Source organism: Pogona vitticeps, chromosome 5 (assembly GCF_051106095.1).
Source record: "Pogona vitticeps strain Pit_001003342236 chromosome 5, PviZW2.1, whole genome shotgun sequence".
Taxonomy (NCBI): Eukaryota; Metazoa; Chordata; class Lepidosauria; order Squamata; family Agamidae; genus Pogona; species Pogona vitticeps.
The window spans coordinates 161,335,165-161,351,779 of record NC_135787.1 but is presented as its reverse complement, the minus strand read 5'-3'; the positions used below and the strand labels follow the sequence as shown (position 1 = coordinate 161,351,779).

At 38.2% G+C, this 16,615-nt stretch overlaps 1 protein-coding gene across 6 annotated transcripts in view; it reads right to left on the bottom strand.

Annotated features, from left to right (window-relative positions):
- The window catches only part of IFT56 (intraflagellar transport 56), a 40,476-nt gene extending 24,546 nt beyond the window's left edge, over positions 1 to 15,930 (bottom strand). Inside the window, exons 1-11 of one of the 6 annotated variants that reach the window (XM_078376108.1) lie at positions 14,700 to 15,930; positions 14,450 to 14,587; positions 12,655 to 12,752; positions 10,980 to 11,094; positions 10,578 to 10,627; positions 9,893 to 10,038; positions 8,462 to 8,633; positions 7,833 to 7,907; positions 4,446 to 4,548; positions 2,739 to 2,794; positions 603 to 656 (exon numbers count right to left, since the gene is read on the bottom strand). In XM_078376108.1, the coding sequence (XP_078232234.1) occupies positions 603 to 656; positions 2,739 to 2,794; positions 4,446 to 4,548; positions 7,833 to 7,907; positions 8,462 to 8,633; positions 9,893 to 10,038; positions 10,578 to 10,627; positions 10,980 to 11,013 (690 nt within the window). In that variant the 5' untranslated portion in view covers positions 11,014 to 11,094; positions 12,655 to 12,752; positions 14,450 to 14,587; positions 14,700 to 15,930. The remainder of the gene's footprint in view (positions 1 to 602; positions 657 to 2,738; positions 2,795 to 4,445; positions 4,549 to 7,832; positions 7,908 to 8,461; positions 8,634 to 9,892; positions 10,039 to 10,577; positions 10,628 to 10,979; positions 11,095 to 12,654; positions 12,753 to 14,449; positions 14,588 to 14,699) is intronic. The other 5 variants (XM_020787974.3, XM_078376109.1, XM_020787973.3 and 2 more) reach the window with 5 other exon arrangements.
- Between the last annotated feature and the right edge of the window lie 685 nt (positions 15,931 to 16,615).

Sequence of the window (16,615 nt, the reverse complement as noted above, 5' to 3'; positions counted from 1 at the left end):
TTCTCAGAGACATCCACACATGAGGTAGCTTTATGTTCCAAAGGTGATTCAATCATATTTTCCAAAGTGATTTTGTTGGTTCAAAAATATCCATAAGGGTAAAATACATGAATATTTTTGTAATATTTAGCTTGGCCCAGAATCAACAAAAGAGAATAGCTGAGCTTTTTAAGAAGGAAATAATAAATATTTGGTCATTCCAGCTACGTTGTCATTATAAACCCTACTTTCAGAGTACTGGGTACCATTCTCGTACCCAGTTTTCTACTTCAGCAACTTCAACAGAAATTCAGCATACTTATTTAGCTGGGCTTTGGTATTTATGTGTGTGCTTTTTAAAAAATATCATTTGGGATTTATGTCTTCTTTTGGAAAAATTGTTTTTCAGGTAACCCTATTTTGAATGCAATAACCATAACAGCTTCATGTACAAATCTGTTATTAATGTATAGAATAATGCATCATTCTTTGATGAAAATAAAGAAAATAAGAATGGGGTAAAAATTGCACCCTAAATCAATCTTTCACTTGAATCAGTAAAGACATACTCACTGGTCTACTCCTAATAAACAGTAGTTATAAAAAGTTGTGTTTTTACTCACTGAACCCATTTCCTGTCCAAGGACTGCATTTACAACACCCTTGAGGATGTACTCCTAAAGATAAGATTCAAAACAGTTAACATGGGGACAAAGCAGTTAGCTCAAGGTAGCTTGCAGTTATATTACAAACACAGATTTCCAAATTATATATCTCTATAATTTCCAGTTCTTCAAGTTTGTGTTAAATATTCAACCCCAAATCAGTCTTGACAAATATAAGATAGTGACTGTAATTCTCACCACAGCAGTGAGCATGAATTGTAAGATGTTCAAACAATTAAGAGAATGGTCACCCATTTCATTCTTCTAATACAGCCTTGTAAATGTACTGCATAATGTCAGCATATGAAATAAGTTGAACCATTTTCTAGGTGGGAGAGCAATTTATAAACAGAAAGTTGTTGAAATTCATCTTCTACCCCGTTTCTTTCACCAGGTCTGGATCCCAGTTTTAGAAAGTATATAAAATAAATGCTTTTTTGCCACATTAAATACTAATTGCTCTCCAGTGTTAGACTTACATTTACTGAATGTTATTCCTTGGTAGACCAATATATAATATGTGTGTGCATAAATAAACAGACTGAGATAATACATGTTGAACCAGAATTCAAAAGATTATAGTGAATTATGAATAAGTTGCATAATTTTTAAAAAAACACAACTAACTGTAGCAACCTCACTGTACTCTTTAAAAACAAAGCACGCATAAAGTGCTCAACACTCCTTGAGTATACTGAAAAGGTCTTGTTTGATTAAATAGCTACTGAAAAAAGTTCAACTGTCAAAGAAATGAAAAGTCAATGGGCTAAATCATTGGCAAGCAAAATGCATCCCGCCAAGATGTTGCTGGACTGAAACTCCAAACATTTCTCACCACTGACTACACTGGCTAGGGCCAAAAGGAACTGCTATTCAGCACTGAAAGGGTGCTCCTTGTTACCCCAGTGTAAATCCAGTTATTAGCACCAACTGGAGTGGACCCGTTGAATCAATGGGACTAACTTACATGTTGACTTGAGTCCTTTTATTCAATGAGTCTTCTTTAGTTAGGACTAACAACTGAACACATAATGTTGGATCCAGACCAAGTTCTTCCAAAAGTAAGCACTTGCTCTCCCTATGGCACCTAGTTGATTACTACTAGTAATGGCATTTTAATCCATATGACCTAAAGCTTATCCCAGTATTTTCAGTGACATGATTGGTAACATATGTGGTTTTTGTCACTTCCCGAAGCCATGTAGTCCATGTAAATTTTGTTTTGTCCAATACTAGTGCAGCAAAGCTTCGTTTAGCACTGAACCACCACTATGAAACAAAACAAAACAAAAATCCAGAAGAGAAATTCTCACCAAAGCTTTATTACGAGAGTATTAAGGCTCAATACTTATCAGCAGCCCCTCGTAAATGTGAAATAAACCACAATTGTAATGGTCAGGAATTCTAGGAGTGGAACTCCAACAGCTGCAGCTGCCTTTTTTTCTCCACTCTTAGTTCCCTCTCCCTTTTCCCCCCTCACCTCATCCTTATCTCGATATGAGACAAGGCAGAACAAACCGCCATAGAGACTCTAAAAGGAGACAGCACAAGGCAAATAAGCAGGGACGAAAGCTAAGAAAGGAAAGAAGACCAGGCAGCAGGTTTTTTAAAATTAGGTTTGCATGCATATATCAACACACTGTGCTCATTTGTCACTAAAGAACACTATGGGGACAGGAACAAATGCTCCATGCAGAGCAGCTCTTAATGGCATTTAAGTTTCACACTACCTCCAAAGAAATTTACATGCAACTATCAGAGTCTCAAGACAATACATGTTTCTGCAAAGTGAAAAGGAAGAATTTTATACACCATAAGCCTGCTCATTTTTTAGTTTTAAAAAGGATATGTTGCTAACCCGAGTAAATAAAACGTTTTCCTGGATTTAGATAGCTTTATCTGGAAGAACCTCTCCATTCTGCTGATCACAAAGATTCAACAGATTTTCAAATCCTTCAAGTGAACTAGTGTTTCCATTCTGCCCTGCAGCTATAACATATACACTAAATGATAATGTATCTGATACAAATTAAAATTAGAAGATAAAATTTACACTTTTATGTAACATTTTATGTAGCCAAATCTTCTATTTACCTGTGGGGTTGTAGGTTCTAGATCTTTAATCAGATTGTAAGCTTCTTGCACATCATCTGAAATATGTTAAAATCCATAATATCACTTTCACACTCCATCATTGTCTCCCAAAAGCATTTATAGAGAAAGGATGAAAAGGAATTGTACTCTGGAGCTACTTTGTTGCAAGTGCATCTCTCTTTAAAAAACTAGCAGATGATTTGTGATGTCGAATTTTAAAGCCATTAGGTAGAAGCAAATGGCTTAATCTCATTCTGACCTCTAAGATGTGTACTTAGGACTTAGTTTGTAGGGGTGGGTACTCCTACATAGCCTAGTTTTTTGTAGAATCAAGTGTGGAAACAATCTAACTAATCAATCTGAACACCCAGAAGTTACTCGGGGCTCCACATTCATGTAACAGTTGATGTTCATTTGCCACCCATGTATATTTTTACTAGAAATACTCAGTGTTGCAAAAATGAACAAAACAAACTTTTTAAAAGAACTTTTTATGTAGAATAGCTCTCAAAAAGAAGGAGTTTTCTCAAAAACGTTCTGGAGCAAAATATTACAAATTCTTCTAATGGGCACATCCAGGGGCAGCTGATGGGAGACAATGTTTTCAATAAGAGATCCTACATTTTATGAGGTTTGGTACAGACTAATGAAAGGGACGTGGTGGCGCTGTGGGCTAAACCGCAGAAGCCTGTACTGCAGGGTCAGAAGACCAAGCAGTCGTAAGATCGAATCCACGCGACGGAGTGAGCGCCCGTTGCTTGTCCCAGCTCCCGCCAACCTAGCGGTTCGAAAGCATGCAAATGCGAGTAGATAAATAGGTACCATCTTGGTGGGAAGGTAAACAGCGTTCCGTGTCTAAATCACACTGGCCATGTGACCACGGAAAGACTGTCTTCGGACAAACGCTGGCTCTATGGCTTGAAGAGCGGGATGAGCGCCGCCCCCTAGAGTCGGACACGACTGGACAAAAATTGTCAAGGGGAACCTTTACCTTTACCTTTTACAGACTAATGAAAGTTAGCACAGACAGAGAATTTCAGATGCTGAGTGACATCAGCATACCAAAGACCTTAGAAAATATCTGAATAGTGCCCTTACAAAGCTAAGTTCAACTGGCTTAAGTGACTCTGAACTGACAACCAAATAAGCAAAAGCCTTCTTATTTTAATATTTTATGTATTCATGAAACTCTACAATCAATACTTGAGGATCTCCAAAAAACAGTATGAATAAAATTGATACAGTAATCAGAAATTCCTTGAATACTAAGTAGTAACTACAACTTCAGTTCAATTTATGACTGTAGCCTTTAGATATCTAGACATAAAAATGTTTGTTGGAGCTTTTTGGTAAAAACTTTACATACATCCATTTACAAATCCGTTCAGCACTGTATTTACAGAAAATGAATCTACCATCCCATTTATCATATTTTATAGCAGGCTTGGTCAAAGTGATGTGTTACACTAAAACCAACATAGCGTAGTTTATAAACTTTGGCCCACTCTACCTTCTTTTTCAATAATCTACGGTTCTCTCTTCACAAACCAGGGATGTAAATAATTTGTTAATTCACAGCTAAGACACAGTAATCAGCTTCAACCTTCCTCCACAAATCCAAAATAAAAAACACACTTCTGCCTTTCATGGTGTCAAAGATCAAACAAAAGAATTATAAGGAAATAGAAATCCAAACTATGAGTTTACCTTGACGGAGGTAGTAAATTACTAGATTCAATCTGGCTTCAGGAATGACATCAACAAGGGGAGGAAGTACTTGGAGAGCTCCTTCCCCTCCTCGAAATACCACCTGTAAAGCAAAGTCCATATTGTATTAGTACTGCAACAAGTAACAGAACATAATATTTTATGTTTTGAAATCCTAATTTATTGAACTAAGAAGCAGCTGGATATGAAGCTTACGATGGATTATGAAGGTATCAAATTTCCCCTCACTTTCGTCTTTTACAGACTTTAAAGTTACTCTGTCTATTCATGTCAGATAACCGCATATCAAAAAAACACACAACAATTCCTTTAAAGCAAAATGCAGCAATTTTGTTCTTTATTCTTTAGACCATGTCCTCAGTTACCGTAGTTAGAAACATACAAGAATTTCATAAGCAAACATACTTGACAAGGTAAGACAGCTAGAGAGAGAGAAAGTGCTAGGCAATAAGGATAATAAAGTCTGAATGAAGACAAATATGAAGTGGAACTACACAGTGAGAAAAATGCAAAACTGACAGTCTGAGAAGTTGCACTGGGAAAGTCAGGTTTCCCCAGGCAAATTAATGTTCACTGACTTTTTGAATACAGTAAAATACTATTTACTTTAGAGATTAAAAAATGTATAGGACTAAACTGGTAGAGAAGCAGAAATAAGAATACAACAGGAAATAAGTTATATTATATTCATGCCTCTGTTACATTATCCTAAACACCACACATTTTAAAGGCAAAAATATGTTTATATTGGATATGAAAAAAGATAGCAAGGCAGTAAAACACACATGGGAAGTAGTGTGTGGTTTGTACAATACTCCTGGTAAATTATTTAACACCTGAGTTTTAGACAGAGGATTGTGGTTGTCAAGGTAAACATTGGAAAGAGAGATGCTATAGTTATGGTGGGATAAAACATGTACATGAGCCAAAATATTCAGCAGGAGACACAGAGAAGAATGAATAAATTTTTGGAGTGGTGTAGAAGAAGAAATGACAGCTTGGGAACATATTTAATGTGAAGAGTAAAGGGAACAGGAGCACCTAAGAAAAAGCCATGGATGCATTCCTCATCAGCTAGGTGAGCTTGGTATTATCAATTGTGATATGAACAATAGAAGATAAAAACAAAGACTGTCAAGGAACCCCTTCACGTCCACCACAAAGAGGCTTAAGGTAAATAAACAGAGCTATCCTTGAGGCAGGGAATTTGAAATAATGATAGTATTTTTAAGTAGACTATACAAGTGGACTTAGAGGGAAATCAAAGATAGAAATGTATACAGTATCTGGATGTCAGCTAGAAATGATAAATGGAAAGTCTACGCAAAACAGTACAGATCCAAAACAGAACCCATGGCATTAATACTAAGAACAGAGACTTCCCCAAGTGGATGCCCTAAGTGTGTGATCTGACAGGTAGGAGAACAACTACTTGATAGCAGAGTTATAATAAAGAAAGTGTGGACAATTTATGCCCTTCTTTATACTGTTGGACGACACCACCCATAAGCCAGCTAACACAGGAAATTCTGATAGGGCATGGGAGTTGCAATCCAGTAGCATTTGGAATAACAGCATAGGAATCACAGAAACATAGAACAGTAGAACTGGGAGGGATTCTAAAATCATCTAATCCATCCTCCTGACAATGGCAGAAAATTCACAGCTTAAACAGGCCATTCAATCTCTGTTGCAAAACTTCTGACAAAGATGGCAATCATGACTTTGGAAATAACAGAATTATGGAAATATGTGATGACATTTAGTAATTAAATAAGAGACTGCCAACTGGAGCCAGTTATAAGGATTGTATCATTTCCCTGCTACAACAGCGGCACTGGTTATCAGACTCCTACCAAGCTCAATTCAAAATGCTGGTTATGACCTATAAAGCTATCTACAGCTTGGGTCCAGGCTATCTGAAAGACTGTTATCTCCCCACATGTGCTTTCCCAGCTTCCTGGATCTTCAGAGAAGGCCCCTTTCTTGGTATCACTGGAATCATAGGCAAATTTGAAAGCAACATGAGAGAAGGCCTGCTCTATGGCTGCTCCCAGGCTGTGTAATGCTATCCCTTAGTTGCCCCCTTCCTTTTATTCTTTTGATCACACTTAAAGACCTCTCTTTTAAGGCAGGCTTCTAATATAATAATTAAATTGGGCAAGATTAGTTTCTTCTACGTGTTGAGTATATTTACTATTTAAGTATATTTTTAAAGTTTCTAAAGTAACATAACTTTTAAATTTACTATTACAGTATATGTTTAATAGTTTCTTTACTTTAACAACTATTCAACAAAATCCTGTTGGCATAATCTTGTGCAGCCCACATTAGGCACCAGAGGCATTTAACTTCAAGTTAAATCTTTCCATCCCCTTCCTTTTCGGTTCTGAGGCTCCCTAGGGTTGCCTTTTGCCCTGAGGAAGCCTATAGGAGCTTCACGATTGAGAAGAGTCTTCAATGGTAAAAAACTACCACCAGATCATTGCTGCTGGGACTGGGATCTTTTTTACTATTAAAAGCTCCCCTACCCAAACCCTGAGGCTCCCAAAAGGCTCCCTCACACAAAAGGCAAACTTAGGGAGCCTTGGTATCTAAAAGGAGGAGAATAAGAAGCTTGCAATTACTGTAAATTAAATGACTTCAGAGCCCGATTTAAATTATGCTAGTGCAAAGTTAAGCAACAGGATTTTGTCCATTGTGTTTCTTTTATCATTATAAGCCATACTGAGTTCCACACCAGGAGAAAGATAGCCTACAGGAAAATAAATAAATAATAAATATGGAGATATCAGATTTGGAAGTCATTGTGGTTTACGTAGTGTTCAGAATCTTTGAATGGGACTTGGGAGTTTCAGGTTCCAGTCTGCACTGAGTCAAGAAACTATGTGGTTGATCTTGAACCTAACTCAGCGGTTGCAGTGAAAACAGACCAACAAGGAGGAGAGTCATGAATGTTTTCTTGTGCTACTGAAGGAAAAAGGGAACATAACCTTAATTCATAAATTAAAAGTAATAGCTACCAATAACCATGAATATTCTGCCCATGTATTCTTTTCTCTGGCTGAAATCCAGTAGTTAAGTCGCAACTAGAGTAGGCCCATTGAATAAGTGGGGGTTTGGTCCTCTGTAGGTTCCATTGATTCAGTGGGCCTACTACTGTACTAGATTTCAGTCATTATGTCAGAAATCCAAAATTCATGCAAGGAAAGCTTCTGTGCATACAAGCGAGAAAGTTACAGTCTGCCACCTCTTGTAAAAATGCTCTTGTGAGCCAGGCGACAAAACTTTCTTTTCCAGTCTATGGTATCAGGAGCTCCACAAAGCACATTATACAAACTAGTGGACTTAACAATTGTTACTCACCAGGTTGTGCTTAATAAGTTCTTTAGCAAATTCAAAGGATGTTGAGGCACTGTCCATCAAACTCTTAAGCTCTGCCTTATTTTTTAAACGATAATGAGGAAGGGAAAACAAATTAATAGAAAAATATGATGTATTATCAGCAGTGATACAGCTTAAATAGATATTCCAGTATTGTGCATCCCAATTATGATATGCCTAACTCATATACAGGAGACAATGAAACTAGGATAACTTGAAACAGGGATGTATTGGGGAAGTGTAATCTATTTTCTATCAAGTCCCACATTTCCTTGGGGATATTCTGTTAGGGGCCATACACCAGGACCTGGGCAAAGAGGACCAAAGCCATAAACAGGCAAGCCTGCCCCTTTTTTCTCTCTCTCCTCCTGTCATTCTTTTTTCTTTTTCTCTCTCCCCATCTACCAAGCTGAGATCTGAAGTGATCAATTGTGAAGGGATTCTGAATCTAGGTCAAAGGCTGGGCATACAGTCAGACAGCCTGAAAGCTCACACAGTGAAGTACTACAAATAATTTAGAACATCTCAAAAGTCTACACTGAAATATTATTGCCAAATCAAACCCTCAATCAAGAGAGATTGCTTGAGACAAGAGTATTTCAACAAAATACCTCAGCAGCCTTCCCATTGTAGAGTCGGAAATGATTACAAGCCTTTAAATTAAGAGCGATGGTACTATCAGGAACCTGCTGAAGGTAAACAGCTAGCACTTCTTGTGACACATCATAATAATCCAGCTTGTAGTAACACAAGGCCACATACACGTTGAGGGCCAGATACTCTCTGTAGAATCAAAGTAAAGGCACTTCTGTTGCATCAAAGAACTACATTTCAAAAAGCAATTGTTGCATTCCCAAATGGTCTATTAAAGCAAAATGATACTACATGAAAATCTGCATATAGACACAATATGCACAAACACATAAATATATGTGTGAGATAGCCAGCATGTGAAAGAGAAGGAAAAGAGAGACAACACAAGTGGTAAAATAGTTCATTCAAATACTACAAGGCACTATAGATACCTGTCCCTGCAAACAACAGTCTACGTAAGGAACAATTAGTGAACTATACAAAAAGTGCCATCAGGCTTATTAATATATACTGATGCACAATTTTAAACAGTTATAGATATATTTCTGGAGCAAATCTTGAAAACATTGTATCTCCCACTTCTTTCTGCTTCCAATGATTGCTCCCTTCCTTATACTACATACATTTTCTGAATCAGTTACTCTGTATACTTCCTTTTCTAATGTCCTATTTTCTTTCTCTGCGTAAATATGTACTTACATGTAACAAACTACATAACAGAGGAACATTCTCTTGAGGAATTCACCTAACAAGGGACCCAGTGTTGTGGTTCATATCATTATGAGCTATTCAAATCAAACAAACTCTTGTAGTTCAATACCAGTTGAGCTTACCTGGAAGCTGCACTGGGATATGTATCCATTAAACATGTCTAAGATTGCACTCCAAAGAAATAACACCCACCCATGAGTAAATCCCATTGTATGGTGTTACTTCTGACTAGGCATATACAATGTTCTTCAAACTAATCATTATAAAAGGAATGTTTTGATCCCAATAGTAAACTGTACTATCCATAATTTTAGGATGCAGTGCAGGGAAATTATCTTGTGGCAACAAATACAACTGTTAGAAAGGTAGATAATGGCTGATATCCTGTTGCTGTGACTTATGCTGCATAAGGCTGCTGCTGGTGATTTACACTAACTAAAGACTTCCCTCTCATATCCCACAGCTTTTATGAGCTGATGATGATGAACATTATTATCCTGGAGCTTTGGGAAAGAAGTTAGAAATATTAAATTTCCTCAAAATTGCTACCACTGATGATATCATCTGCTAAATGTAGCTTATGTAACAGAAACAAGATTTCAGCCAATGAGACTTAGCCCAAAAAAGCAATTAACTTTAATCGCAAAAGCAGAAGAGCCCTTCTGCTATTATATGCTGCCCCATAAAATGTTAAGCAGGCATAGAGACAAATTGGAGAAGGAAAAGCTGACTCAAACCTGTTATCAAGTAGTATGCGCTTATAGATATCAATAGCCTCTTGGTAGTGAGAACGCATATAGTGTATAGATGCCAGGCTAAGCTGATCTTCTGTTATGTCCTGCAGATTCTGATGGAAGCTCATTAGTTTCTTCTCATCACCAAACTAAAAGCAAAATATCATATAATTCAGAAATAATGTTTTTTTAATTACTAAAATATACACTAATAAGTACAGCTGGCAATGAGCAATCATTCTCTACCTATAAAAAGGCAAGAGTAGCAAAACTGGCAATAAAAGACATTTCAAACTCCATATGGACTAATATTTTTATTAGGTCAACTAATAGCTATATTTTATATTATCCTCAAGCCTCTGCTTCCTTCCTGTCATCTTCCCTTTGCATATAACTTTTCTTCACATTGACATCTGGCTTCCTGCCCACTGGTCTTTTCCTCTTTTATTTAGGCCTTCTCACCACTGTGTCCAAACCTTTAGGTTCTGTGCCACTGCACCTCCACATCTAACCACAGTATGCCCTGATGAATGTTTCTCTCTCATTAAATCTAGATTTTCAGAAGGTTATTTAAATAACCAGATTAATGGCTGGTGGGGTGGGGACTGAATTTCAAAATATCTTTGGTGTATTCTGTATATTTGTGTCTCAATAACAACCACTGTTTGCATTTTTAATATATACATACCTTGTGTGCTAGATGGAATAGCAGTCGATTCTGAAGTCTACTTTTGGGAGCTGAAATTTTTGAAAAAAGAATTATAAAAAGACATTATGCCCATTCGTGAATTGGTTAAAGTTCTCAGATTTTTGAATATTGATGCATGCATCACATCATCCTAACAGTATAATCCCAGGGATCACATTGGTGATTGTGTTTTTAGTAAAATGCTATTAAATTTCAATTTTGGCATTTTTGGCTTGATTTTGGCTACTCTACTAATTGGAAGGCTAAAGTCACATTTGTCAAGATTAACTGTTTTTTGCCAAATGGTTCTGTTAATTAAATCAAATGCCTCAGTAACCCCTGAAATCCTGTATGCATCTACTTAGACATAAGTGTCATTGACACCACAATTATTCACCTCACCTTTCAAGGCTGCTGGTTCAGCTTGTGTATACATTCCCAAAAAGAAATAAGTGCATGCTAGATTCACCCAAACATCAGGATTGCAGCCAGGTCGCTTGGTGATATCTTCATATTCCTGAAACAAATAATTCTTTTGATACATTTTTCATATAGTCAGCAGAGACTGGGTGGGGAGTACTGCTCTATGAGCTTTGCTGTGAACACTGAAAATCCATAAATAAGTGTAGATGATACTGTTATTTGCTTCTATATAATTTGTTTCAGGCAACTGTTATTACATTGTTACATTTTAACACAGAAGATAAATACTACTAAATAATCTTATTTAAATATATGCACAATTCCAATGGATTAGGTTGAAAGGAGATTAAAAATATTAGGTTTTGAGCACTATTACTATAAACCATGGTTAAGGGCCATAATAGGAAATATAAATGTACGGTATATGAAAAGGAGTAAGTTGGAGGAAAGGAACAGACAATTCCACAGTTCCTGATCTCCTGACCATGAAACAGTAATCGTGAACATACACATGAAAAGCTCAAAATGATTAAGCTATGCCCATGAAAACTGCATAATATGAAAATACAAATTGATCATGCCACCCTTGTGGTGAAAAAAAATACAAACAGGACTGCTTCTGTATAACCCACAATCTATATTATTTCTTTTTAAGTCCTGAACACATATTTTTGCAATAATTTTGCTTTAGAAACAAAATAAGCTTTATATGTATTTTGCTCTGTATGTTTAGAGTGCTAAAATAATGGAGTTTAAAAAGACACTACCCTTAATTCCTGACTTTACCTTTAACTATTTTAGCACTCTGTACATTCAAAATTTCAAACCTTAACAATATTCTCAAGGTCAAAAATTGTTGTTTCCTAGAATCATCTCAGTCATGAAACTACTTATACCTTGATACTTAGATAACCTTTTCCAGTCATATGAAGAGTCTAGTTTCACAACTTCATCTGTACTACATTTGGTTCCCCATCCAATTTACTACCACTATTTTCCTGTTCAATATTCTAGAAAATTAAAAAATGCTGTATCCTCAATATCCTCCAACAGATGCACTACTTGAAGATGTTTTATTCTAATTATATCTCTTTGTGTAAGAAAAATCTGGTAATTAATTTATTTTACTGATTTACATTTTAAAGAATGAACTGTCACCTAGACCATTTGTATTTTTCTATTCTTTTTTAATATGCTTTACAAGACATGTTTTTCTTCACACAAAATAGTCGTAATGGCTATATATGGCACAGGTATATTGCTAGGGAGCAAGAGCAAGAGGGTGCTGTTCATAAACTGCCTGGAGCTTCCCACAGGCACCTGGTTCGACACTGTGAGACCAAAAGGTTGGACCACATGGCTAACTGGTCTGAACCAACATGAGTATTCTTACCTTCTTATGCTTTTGGAAAACAGAACATCAGGAAATAGCTAAAAAAAATACATTGACATTAGTTTGTCTGCCTTCTGCTGCAAACCATATGGAATAATTCACATAATGTAGTATAATAACATACAGCTCTGTCAAAAATCTTACAATACATTGGCCTACCCTCTTTTTTCATCCTATTCTAAGAGAACTCTTCTATGTCCTAGTATTCCTGTGTTTGGACACCATCCCCCTTCCTTCCAAGAGGAAGCAGGGTTTCCTCACCTCACCTCCAGTGCTCTCTTATAGTCACCCAGATGGAAAGCACAATATCCAATCCAGAGATCTGCACTTTCTTCTTGTTCCCCAACATGGCGCTTAAACTAACAATAAAGAAAAAGTAAGTTAAAATAGTGTCCAGTTGTGTGCATACTTATATGAAATTTCTAAGCAAACTGAAGCCATATGGCACTGATGTGTATATTTAATATTATCAGGGAGCATTTTAATTGAATCACTTTCAGGAGTCACATGTATGTCTTTTAAATCTACATGAGAAGTATATAAAATACCTACACATATGTTAAGAAGCAGCTGGAAGCAACTAACATATTTTGTGATTAAAAATACTTTGTATAGCCCCCTTTCCTGACTCTTTGCCTTTAAGAATAGCTGACAGGCAGAAATTAACTGACAGGCAGAAATTAACTCTAACTTCATTCCTTTCATGCACACAGGGAAACAAATTAAGCAGAGATATCTCAACAAGACATCTGAACGCAGAATTACAGTTTATTATATCCAAATTTCTGCTGGCTCACAATCCTGTCATCTTTGGGCTCAGTAAACCATAACTCCCACTTGGACAACAAACTAATCTACTATTTCCTTATCTGTTTACCTGTTCATGTAATGGGAGAAGCAAAGAAACTTGCCCACTCATATTGTCATTTACCAAGCAATGATTCCTGGTTTATTATTATGTGCAAATGCACCCCCAGGTAAGTTACCACTAATAAGCTTCTGCAAAATGGAACAGAAGCATGACAGTTTAGGCATTATAAACTGAATAAATTGGTGTAAGGCTTGTAACCTAAACAAGGTGTGGGCAAATTGTGGGTCTCAAGTGTTACTAGACTGCAACTTCCATAAGCTCTAGCCAGCTACTGGATGATGGAAGCTGCAGTCCAACATTGGAAGAGACACAGTTTGCCTTTCCCTTCCTAAATCAATATGAGCACATATTCACAAGAGCCAGTGTGGTATTGTAGAGTTTTGGATGAGGACTCAGGAGATCTGTGTTCAAATTCCCATTGTGGCATGGAAACTTACGGTACTGAGGAAGCAGCAATGGCAAAACATTCTGTGAAGGTCTCACAAAGCTCTATTAGTGAGTGCTCAAATTTTGTATCTTCTTAATGTGGTTTAAATTCATAGGTAAAGGGGTCATTTTCTTGTCCTGAAGCAACAAGGTCTGCCCTTTAGGGCTGCAGCATTATACACTCACGGAACATACCAGTATATTGGACATTGTTGAAGTGGGCAAGTATTGTTTTAGGAGTGGTATTGGATCTGCATCTTGCTTCTCAATGCAACTCTGCATAGCCTACAAACTAAACTGTCAGTGTAAACTGACGGAAAACTAGGAAGCAGTTACAGTCCCTAACTGTGAGTCAGGAGGACTCAAAATCAAGAAGATAAGCGCAGGCTTCACTCTCTGTGCAATTTCATTGAAAAGGTGAGAGGCCATACCCTGTTTCCCTGAACATAAGACAGGTTCTTATATTAATTTTTGCTCGAAAAACGCATTAGGGCTTATTTTCAGGGGATGTTTTATTTTACAGTCATGTCATCTTCTGAGTGCTGCACAATGGTGAAGGGCAGGGGTTCACTTAACTAGGGCTTATTTTAGGGGTTGGGCTTATATTTTGAGCATCCTGAAAAATCATACTAAGGCTTCTTTTCAGGTTAGGTCTTATTTTCGGGGGAACAGGGTACATCCCCATGAACAACAGTCTCTGTCGACTCCTTCTGCAGGGCCCTCGCCCCATTCTGTTCCCCCAGCGGGTATCCCTAGTACCTCCAGCAAGGCGATGGCCCCAGTGAAGTCTCGCTGGCTTAACAGCTCTTCCAGCTGAGGAATCCGCTTGCCTTTCTTTTTCCGTTTGTCAGCTGACGGAGGGCCGCCCCCGACAGCCGGCTTGAGCCGTGAGAGCATCTGGAAAGGTGAGGAAAATTAACACCAGAAACAAGTGAGGCTCCATTTGCCTCCGCGACCTTCCCGAGGAACCCCTTAAAATATCCTTGCCCGCCCTTCTCCCACGCCTCACCATCTTGCCCACAGGCCGGCCCAACGACACAACTACCAACTGCCGCCTGTTGTCGTTACGCCTCACCAAGGACTCGGTTACCCTGGCAACTGCGCGGGCGGGAGGAACTTCGGGCAGGGGGATCTAAATAGGGAGACAGCAAATAACGCCCGGGTGGCAACTGCTATTCATACTCACGGTTCCGCTGCCGACCCCCTCGCCAGATTCTTCGTGAAGAAAGGCAGCGGTCTGAGTGCATTGGCGACGTGGGAGAGGCGGAGAGTTCGACTTGTTTTTGGAAGGCGGAGAAAGGAGAGGCCCAATTCGCTCAAAGGCATCTCTTTCGAAACTGTGGTTTACCGCGGACAGCCGTGCAACTCGCTCTTAGTACCGTCCATTACATGTATGGCTGCACGAAATTTGTGCTACGGTGGCCGCCCCTCCTGTCCCCCAGCCCCCAGCGCGCGTAGTGCCGCATCTCTGGAACAATTTTTTTCATTGTTAACTTTTTTAAAAATAAAAATTAAATATCTGAAAGGATGAACTCCGGGGGAAGAAGAAAAATGCCCTACAGTTTAGCCCCGTATTTTCTTCTTCTTATATTTCACTTTGGTTTCATACTGTTTAGAAACCGAATTTACTGAGTAGAGCCTGAATGTAACAGAATCCAAGTAGAATAGAGTAACAGTGGTATCAAAGTAGATGTGGGTACACAGTTGGCATCTTAGCTTTGTAGCACAATCTTGCTCGTCACTTCCGTGTTGTGTGTTAATAGTTTCGGCTGCAGTGCTCTCGGTATGCAAGCACAGTCCCATTAGCCAAATAATGCTATTGTCACTTTGAAATGTCATTTTCTCTGCTTGTTATCAATTTTCATGGGGAGGCCATTCCCTCAACAAGTTATGAGTTAGACTCTTAGAACTGCAAAACTGGAAGGGACCCTATGGAGCATCAAGACCAGTCCCATCAAGGAGGCCCATTGGGGAAAAACTCCCAACCTGTAACCAGATGCACAAACCTCTGAACTACCCAGCTGTTTATGTAGATAAATCTGTGGCTAAATATTTCATTCTATTTAACTGAGGTAAAAGATTGTAATCCAGGAAAACTGTACCTAAAATTGTGGACTGGCCATGCCAGGACACTGGATGACCGTCTTCCAAAGTGTATTTCTGTTGAGAACTTGCTGCAGATGCTGGATTGTGTGATGGGCAAAGGATACAAGGGAGACAATTTTGAAGGGATTTAATATTGATCAATGTGACAACCCCAGACCTACTGGAGTGTGCCACCTTATAGTTATGCTGCCACCAACCATTCCCTGTAAGGAGTCACACAGACCAGGAATGGATTTTACTAAATAAAAGAACAAGGTTTATTGAAATAACAAACAGGGTACATAAAAGAATCAGGTAAATAGGATAATGTAACGTGGCATAGCCCCAAACATACACATATAACAGATTGGTTCCCACAGAACCCTTTAAGGTAACGCACAGACCCTGAACCTATCAGTTCTGGCTACCTAAATAGAAACCTGAACCTATCAGGTAGGTACTAACTGACACACAGTTGTACCCAGTCTAACGCACAGACTCCCACTCCCCACTCTCCACACAAGCTCCAAATATATATACAGTACAGCTCCTCCCCCCTGATGTCCCGCCTTCCACTCCCCATAGGATGGAACTTTCCCTCCAAACCCATGACAGACAGGTACCATCAGTGCTGTATGTGACACCTCCCCTCTTTATAAGTTGTTTTGCGGGGGAAAAGCTAAAGTGCTTTTCTCCAAAAAACAACCATGATCAAAACACAAAACATTTATACATTATCATACACAATCCCATACTTACACTCTAGGTTAAACATATCACTTATGCATTTAACATTAACATTTACAATACATTAAGTTACCTTTATTAATACAAACCAAG